This window comes from Carassius carassius, chromosome 3 (genome assembly GCF_963082965.1).
Source record: "Carassius carassius chromosome 3, fCarCar2.1, whole genome shotgun sequence".
In the NCBI taxonomy this organism is placed as follows: Eukaryota; Metazoa; Chordata; class Actinopteri; order Cypriniformes; family Cyprinidae; genus Carassius; species Carassius carassius.
This window is the reverse complement of record NC_081757.1, coordinates 43,275,285-43,284,604: the sequence shown is the minus strand read 5'-3', so window position 1 is coordinate 43,284,604 and position 9,320 is coordinate 43,275,285. Positions and strand designations below refer to the sequence as shown.

Here is a 9,320-nt window from a genome sequence, read left to right as displayed (position 1 = left end):
TTTTCTCTATAAAGTGAAAAATGTCATTACTAGCACACAGAGTATCACATTATTCCAAAATCCACCTGAAACCACAATCAAATCTATGTTACTTATAACTTTTTTTTTTCTTTTTTTTTTTTACCATACATGTAACATGGTTTAATAAGGTTTCTCATCAAAAGGGCCCCTTATTAACAAAATGTGTTGTGTTACAGAAAACGCACAAAGCCAGCGACTCGGCTTCAATCTGTCAGTCATTTATTTGTTGACAAACAAGTTTCACTGTTACAACAAATATTAGTGAGAGGTCATTCAACCACAGGAGGAAAAAATGGGATAAAAGAATAAATAAAATCATATTTGTAATGATAAAAAAAATCTAATATGTGCCACATTCATTTTACCCCCAGACATTTTAGCAGAAAAGTTTTTAATTTTTCCCTCCGTGAAATAAATAACCATTCATTCCCCACCAGAAAAAATAAAAAATAAAAAGGCAAAAAGAAGGTATGCTGGATCTCTGCAGCTAAATCACACAAGTGCACCTCTGTCTGAATGAAAACGACCTCCGTTGATCATATACCATAATACCTCTCATATCTCTACTCCAAAATGGCAACATATTTTCAATGTTGGGCTTCCTTTCTTCATTCATCTACAAGCCGGTGTCTATAAATCAAAGAGAACGAGGAAAATAGGAATTATTTTTTGTCTATCCTCTCATTTTTGTTTTACTTGCCATTATTCACACTGAAATGAAGACTTGAATGTAAAAGATATAATTAAAAAAAAGCGAGGGATCAAAACTTGTCATTGAGGACGAGACCACCGGGAGAGAAAAGGAAATGATCTGAAATCACCATGGTTACAGTAGTGGAGGGCGTAGGAACAGAATAAGCACTATCCTGTGTAACACTTGTGTCTGTACATTTACATAGAAATATTGTAGAATTATCCAGTATTAGTTATTCCCCCACTTCTCGATATTTGTTATTAATACAGCAAAGAACAGAAATGATGTCCAAGAGCACATGGTGAAGACGCCCTTCTTCATATTGTTCTCTGTCACAGCAAAACGTGCTGCTTTTCACCATGTGAGAAGAAGAAAAAATATTTAAAAATCAAATATATGGATACAGAAGGTATTAAAATAGTTTTCGAGTCACAGACTTGATTGGTGTTGACTAGATGCACTGAGCTACTAACAATGTTTTTTGGCAGTCATTTGTATTCCTTTGGGGTCGCAGAGAGTAAAAAACCCTCGAAACCTCACACTCCCCCACAAGGTTATACAGCAAATCCATTTTCGGGTCCATTTTCCCTTGAAGTAGAAGTGCACTACCAATAGAATCCAAAGAATGTCAGGTTTCATTCCTTTACAAGCAAGAGTAATCCTCTCCTGAACAGAATACAAGATTGCCTCCCAAGGTTTGTTGGTGCAGTTAATTTCTCTGCGGACACAGAAAAGCAAAAGTGAACAACTGCGGACGACAGAACAGTACGGAAACGTAGAAGAGCCAGCAGAGGTCAAAATGTCATGGGTTAGGGGTGTGAATGCGACTGGGTTTGGCGCCCTCTATAGGCTGGTGACCATGTGTGCGGTTTCCCTTGGTGTTTCTTCAGGTGAAAGCTCATCTTTGGGTGGGACGATAAAGCCGTCACTGCTGCCGCGGCCCAGTTGGTAGTAGCTATGCAGCTGGTGCAGATGGTTACGCGAGCCCAAGTTGGGCATGCTCTTATAATACACATCGTCCGGCTCACCGCTTCTGGGGAGCGTGTGCATGTCACCACCGCGGGGCAGCGAATGCATGTCAGAGCGCTCAGGGTCGGGCAGCGTGGGCATGCTGGTGTAGAGCGAGTCTCTCTGCGGTGATGGAGTCTCTTCCGTTTGCTCCTCTGTCAGCAGAGGGAAGAAACTCATGCTGTTTTCTTGCGGAAGGCGCCGTCGTGATGAAGAAGCCGAGCTAAAGGTGGAGGGAAGAGGCTGGATGTGGCGTGGAAGCAAGGGTGCATTGGACTCTTCCCTGATCAGCTCCAGCCCTAGACAGTCCTCGTGTGGGAAAGACACAGAGTCGTCCAAACCCAATGCCAGATTGACGGGCAGCATGTGCGAGTCTTTGACCCCGCCTCCATTGCTGACTTCGTTAACCAGCTTGTTCATGAGGTTGCGTCCGTGCTCGGCCGTGCGGTCGTGGTTGTTCAGGTAGGTGGGCAGGTAGTTGGAGGTGAGCTCTTTCAGGATCCGTTTCTCCAGCGTGGTCTCTTTGTGTACGTTGTACGTGCGGTCGATGATTTGCACGCAGTCGCTCATGTAATCAGCACTGGCCAAGCTGTAGCTGTTGCCTTGGTTACCATTCAGTGGTAGAGTATCCATGGCACTTGTATCCCGAGCATTGTTCAAGATTCCCTCTGCAAATGGAGAGTGAGAGAGAAGAGTAATTAAAATCAGCTTGCGCCTGGCGCATCTGTAAGACCGACATGCAAAACAGCTCGCTGAAACAAACCGAAAAACCTTGAAACCATTTTCCCCTGAGGTGGACGCTCATTGAGGTTCCAAACCAGTTCTATTTTGAGTATTGATTGGATTTGTCAGGAGTTCAAGGCTGATGTGAGGTTTAAAACTCATTTCAGAATATACTGAAATGTGCCAGCTAAGCCTGCAATGATGGACTTACCTGTCAAACTCATCTTTTGGCTATGAATTTGCAACCTCGATTGTCCTCATCTCCAATAGCAAATAATACACAAATCACTCTGCAAAGCCGGCAAACACAACAGAAACACAATGCACGAACACTAACACACTACAATACACAACAGCTAATGCACGCAAAGCATTCAACAAACCAAATCATGCTGGCCTTTATATAACACTCATGTATCATTGGGTACAGAGAGAGCAGCTTCTCCGCCTATCTATCTATCTATCTATCTATCTATCTATCTATCTATCTATCTATCTATCTATCTATCTATATATATATATATATATATATATATATATATATATAAAGTTAATTAACTTTTGCATTTTATCAGTGTCTTGATGTTAAATTCTTCATAAAAAGAAGCATGCAAGCGTGGGGTGATAACAAATTATCACACTCTTATAACAAAATGTGGGATCACTTTCTTGTTTACCAATTTTTAGTTTCAACATTTAAGCACAAACAAATAAATAGCATTTGTTTTACTTATCAGTGGCTTAGACAAATAAACACATTTTAATTGGTGGAAAAAGACCAGGGTTGCAAATCACTTTGTGTTAAAGAAGAGATGAGAAAAATTAGGTTTTCATTTTAATGAAGTTGAGAGTGCTCTCCGATTAGAATATCGACTAAAACATCTCTTAGCAGAATGGCGTTTACTATAGTTTTAGGGAAATAGTAATAACGTTAAGGGAAATTACATTTGGTAAGCAATGTTTAGTTTGACTCCCATACTTGTCTCTCTGTAGGGCTCTTAAAGGACAGCATGGAAAAAGGAAAGAGAAAAAGGTACAGGTAAGCATTCATAGTGACCGCTCAATTAGAACATGCACACAGACCTCTCAAATACAGACACACACCCCCATGTCCCTTTGCAAATCCCAGGATGCACATGTAAATGCCATAAAATTGTGCTTTAAAGACCCTTGACTGTCTGGAGGGCGCATAAATGGATTCTGTCTCCATTAGTGACGCGCTCCACTCTGAACGCAGTTCGGTACTTGTATTCGGTATGAGAGTTATTGATCGGGCTAAAGAGGAACATTAAAAGTGGCCTGGGATCTATTCGTAATTTCGGGGCTTTTATTGATATTAGATTTCAAGGTCGTTACAATGTTGTCAACGTAGATGATGAGGTTGTTATCCAGCACTCGCCCCTCCCCACTGACACTGTCCAGAAAACGTCTCTCTCTCTGTCTCGAGTGCCTTCTGAATTCTTTTCAGATCTTTGCGTTAGTGGAAATGGCGGTAACAGGTGGTGATGAGGAGAAAGCAGATCACCAGTGCAACAGACAGACAGGGCGAGATGGAGTGAGACAGCTGCATGCAGAGATGTGTTACTGCTAATAGGAGAAGCCAGGCCTCCTGCGTGCATCTCAGCGTGAGAGCGCTGTGGATTCATGTTCTAAAAGAATGTGATAGGCATATGAAGTATTGCTTTAAAAAAACTTTTTTCTATGCAGCTCTGAAAAAGCGTGCTCTGTTGAGACATATCAGTGTTGTGACACACCACTAAATACTTCTAGCATCTGTCCAATACCTTTTGCGTGAGACACATGAGAGTGATTTTCTGAACACTTTGATTGAAATCTTACTCCGTGTTTTGCATGCATGGAGCAAATTTATTTTTAGTTGCATCAGTTCTGTGACACACCACAGAAATACCTAGCACCTATAGACCAGACGATTTGGTATTATAATTCAAGTTGCAGTTGCATTTCTGTTTAGTTAAAAGATGTTGTCAAACCATGGATCTTCTGAAATGCCAGACATTAATGCATTTCTAAAGTTTGCAGATGCATTTGTTATGACGCGCAGGTACTGAAATGACATGGCGAAAATTGCAGCATAAGGGCATGGCAGATTTCTGGTCTGAAAGAGCACTCAAGATATGTGAAGTCTTACGGAGTGTTTGCATGAAAGGAAAGCATTTATTGTTTTCAGCTGCACGAATACTTTGACCGTGTAGCGTCACAGTCCAAACCTGTGCACAAGGCACATTAAACTGGTACTATATGTCTTCAGTCCAGTATGGACAGTTTTGTCTTGTGATTAAGCACTAATGCAAACATAAGTTTGAAATCGCATTTCTCTCTAGATTAAAAAAATGTTCTACCTTGCTTTTCCTGAAATGCCAGGCCTACTACAAGCAATGCAGCATTTCTGGCCAAAAATCAGAGTGTTTGCATATAGGGAATGCATCATTATTTTCAATGGCATCAGTGTTGCAACATATCACAAAAACTGTCTAGCATCACTGTCAAAACCCTTCTGCATGAGACACATTTTAGGCAAAAATAAATGTGTTTCCCGTGATCCTCCTGAAATGCCAGGCCTTCTGGAAGCATTGCTGCATGAGTGCATGAACACTCTAGATGTGTGATGTATGCATTCTGCATGAATACTGCAACATGCCAAAAAAACTGTGTAGCATCGCTGTCGCTTATAGACTGGCACATCTTCAGAAGAGTATTCTATTTTGTGTTATGATGCATTTATTCAATTTGCAGTCGCATTCCTGGCTAGATTAAAATGTCCTTATCCCATGATTGTATCAGGTCTCTTGAGGTCATTGCTGCAGATTTTTGGTCTGCAGATGTACTGTAATGAAGTCTTCACATGCAAGAGGCACATTCATTGTTTTGAGTTGCATCAAGTCTAGTTTGCCTGTCCAAACCCATCTGCACCAGACACATTAGTGTGACATGACTTCAAAGGAGCGGGTGATTTGATTTTACTCTGCAATTAGGCACTAATGCATATAAAGATTGAGTCGCATTTCTGTCAAGCAGCTAAATGTAGCTATCAGTTATTATAATTATTTCAGCTTGATGAACTCATTTTTCATTGGGAATTACATGTTTGTTTGGCTCAGACTGTACCAGACAAAAGACAAAGATGACCGCAGACACATTCAGAATGAAGGCAAATAGCGGAGCCCTTATCCCCAACTCACACACACACACACAGTTAGTGCACTGGAAGTCAAAGCAACGGAAGAATGCAGCACACCTTGAGTGTTGTACATGCTGAGGGTGGGGTTGTTATAGATGGCTGAATCGCCCAGTAAGGTGTTATAGGGGTTGTTAGAGGCGTGAGCGCGCAGCAGAGAGTTTGGGATGAGGTGATTGGCCATGGCACCTGATACAGCCGCACAGATGGAGAGAAGAACACACAGAGAAGATCAAACAAATGCAGCAACAATGTTAGCATCGTTATCATTCAGACGACTCATCAGCAGCCACTGATAAAAAAAATAAATAAAAAGCAAGAGCATTCAACCAATGTTAGCACTCTGACGGTCTATGGGAGTGAGTTCTGCAGTGCATTTTAAATGAACATGATCTCTTTTACAAAGACCAAAAATATTGAAGGCTAATTTTGCCCCTATGGCATATATAACCCCCCCCCCCCCCCCCCCCCAATCAAATGCTTTCTAGAATGTATGGAAGCCCATTTCCACTTCATAAAGACAAATAATGCTGTATTAAATTATAATTATGAGATACTAAGTCATGATGAGCTAAAAGTCTAGTATTATTGTAAAGTAATAAATCTCATATTTTTGACTTCTTAATTTAGACTTTATCTCGTTAAGAATTACTTTTCATAATTATGACCATTTTTCACTTTTCATTTTCATGTAATAACTGATTTGCATCTCACAATTTCTATTCTATTCTATTCTATTATTCTATTCAAGGTTTTTATCACATAATGACTTATGAATTTGAATTCTCATAGTTTAGACTATCTCATTATGACAGTAATTATGACAGTATCTCATAATTTGGACTTTGTCAATTTAGGTTTTTATGTAACAACTGACTTTTTCATCTCACAATTTACTAGTTCTGTCATAATCTTATAACTCTTTTTTTATTGCATAATTATAAATTATCTCATAATTTCAACCTTTTTGTCATAATATTAATATAATCTCTTAATTGTGTATTTTCTTGTAATTTCCTCGTAATCTCCCAGTTTCCATGTTCTGTCAGTCTCATAATCACATAATTGTGATTATCTCATAATTATGACTTTTTATGTAATGATTTACCTTTTTTTTTTTGGGCAGAAAAAGGCTTCCATAGAAATGAGAATGTTCCTCCCCTAATCACCTAGTGTACATCTGACTGGCAATAGCATGCACATCATGTAACAACACATCTATGTATCAACCATTTCATCTACAGTACAACCACTCTATGTGTCCATTTGTAGACTATGTGTATTATGTTTGTGTATTTATAGTTTTTTATAGTGTATATACTGTACATAAAAGTGTACTGTTATTTGTTAAATGTGTCAGTGGTATTCTGCACTGTCTGGAGCACGCTTCCAAGCTTTTCACTCACCAAGGCACACATGCTGTTGATGATGTGACAATAAACCTGATTTGATTTTTGATTTGAAAAGGCTAGTGGATATTTAAAATGGGTCAACCTCTTTGTGTTTTGTTCAAACTTCCCTTAACACAGGAAAGTAATCTCTGCTCATCAAACCATCACACAGGTGTTTGATATTCGCAGCAGTGGTGATAAATAGGGATGAATTTACAGACAGAACTTCTCTGAAAGGTTGTTAACATGCAAGCGTGCTTTAACATTCTGACAGTTCTATCTCTCCAAGATGTCTTGAAAATTCATTGCCTTTAAAGCACTGCTTTTGTAACGAATTCCCCTCCATCTTCTTCACTTTCAAGAAAATTACTGCTGGATTGAAATGTCCAGTTGTGAGCAGTGAATCTATTATTATTCTGAACCTCTCGGCAGGCCCACATAGAATCTGTGCCCACCCATGTCCACAAAATTGGATTTTCACAATATTTTACATCTCCTGCCCCCTGTGTTTGTTTATTAAATAATTTAGCTAATTTAATTATGCTTTTAGTTATCAATAAGGATATAATGCTTTCAGTTCAGCTCTCGTTTTTTGACTTTGCAATAACAGGACTTGTTATAGCCTATTTATTTATTTATTTTTATCTGCTTATTTAAACCAAATAAACAAGTCCGGATGTGATCCTAACCCAAAGGACTAGTCATCCAGAAGACCTACCAACTAGTCAATAAAAAAAAAAACATTATGTAATCATTTTCTTTTTTATTCTGCAATGAAGACCTTGTCCAATATGAATAGTGATTATCAGCGTAGGCATGTTTATTATGCTGGCGGCTAATTATACACCTCTGAAAATCATACGCTGAACACTGAGATAAGCACCTTCGGTGATACGACACAGAAAGAAATACACCGACAGGGAGGTTCACTGAGACTGAAGTTAAAAAGCAGCTTTTTCTGCAGAGGAAACTATTACACAACACTTCAAAAAAAAAAAAAACCTCTCCAAAAGTGAGCTAAACCTCCATGGCAACAACATCCCTTTGAGGAGGTAAAAAATGATTCATAAACAAATTATGGCTGTCAGAATTAACACATTAACATGATTAAAAATCTGTAGTGTGCAATAATTAAAATGTGTTCAGTTAACACATTTGTCAGATTTTATAAGCTAAACACTAATATTAAGAATAAAGCCATACTATTAGGGTAGCTAACTACTATATTATACAATCATATTACTAGATAGGTTCTGTATATACACACGGTTATATATTGAATATAAATAAATACATGAACAAATAGAAAATAATAATAAATTGTAATTAATATTTATATATTTAAACTAACTGGCAGTCCTAAAATAAGTTTAAAAAGGTTTTCTTTGACTACAGAAAGTTTTCTGTAGTTATTGTAATTCTTTGATGGTTTTGGGTCTCAGAGTGTGATCTGTCCTGTGACCCACAGGTTGACTGTGTGTGTATGTGTGTGTGTGTGTGTCTGGATGAGTCTTGTGATTTCTCTGTATGTCTCTCACACACTTTTCCTCTGAGTTGGGCTTTGTGTTTCTGGTTAATACGTCTGTCCGTTCTGAGCAGCGTGAGTGATGGAGCATCTCTCACACACACACACACACACACACACACACACACACACACACACACACACACACACACACACACACACACACACACACACACACACACACACACACACACACACACACACATTTTGGTTAAGTGCTGAGAGCCTAATTATTGCCATTGTGACACTTCCTCTCTCTAGAGAGTTTCAATCCATCATCATAACAGAACATTAGTGCCTCTCTGATCAGAACACAGAAAGAAAGAGAGAAAGACTGAAATCAGCTTCATAGAGGTGTCTGATATTCAGAGCAGATCTTCATTTCCCTGCACACTGCATTTCCCTGTGTGTGTGGGGGGTGGGGGGGGTAAGTTCAAAACTGTTCTTATAAGTGAGCTAAATCTGATAAAAACTGCCTCGACTGGAAAAAATGGCTCATATATCTAGTATTTTCTTTTGTAATTTTTTTTCTTTTGTCTTTCCTCAAATAAAGGTGGTATTTTTAAACATTACATATACTTATTGGAATCAGGGCATTTGCACCTCTACACTTTCTCATATCTCAATAAATGTATAGATTTATTAGATTAGATGACCTAAAATGTCCTCAAATTACATAAACAAGAGTGATTTTATATACACAGAAATCATAGTCAGTGCAAATAAAGTGTTTACTTTAAAGTTTCAACTTTTGTGAAAATA

The 9,320-nt window shown here is 38.6% G+C and overlaps 1 protein-coding gene across 10 annotated transcripts in view; it reads right to left on the bottom strand.

Moving 5' to 3' along the window:
* Nucleotides 1-218: 218 nt before the first annotated feature.
* LOC132127567 (adhesion G protein-coupled receptor L3-like) overlaps nucleotides 219-9,320 on the bottom strand; it is a 267,112-nt gene continuing 258,010 nt past the window's right edge. For 5 of the 10 annotated variants that reach the window (XM_059539490.1, XM_059539496.1, XM_059539551.1 and 2 more), the window contains 3 exons: nucleotides 5,703-5,831; nucleotides 3,426-3,443; nucleotides 219-2,391 (listed from right to left, as the gene is read on the bottom strand). In XM_059539490.1, the coding sequence (XP_059395473.1) occupies nucleotides 1,559-2,391; nucleotides 3,426-3,443; nucleotides 5,703-5,831 (980 nt within the window). In that variant the 3' untranslated portion in view covers nucleotides 219-1,558. Of the gene's footprint in view, nucleotides 2,392-3,391; nucleotides 3,444-5,702; nucleotides 5,832-9,320 lie in introns of all 10 variants that reach the window. The other 5 variants (XM_059539511.1, XM_059539534.1, XM_059539518.1 and 2 more) reach the window with 2 other exon arrangements.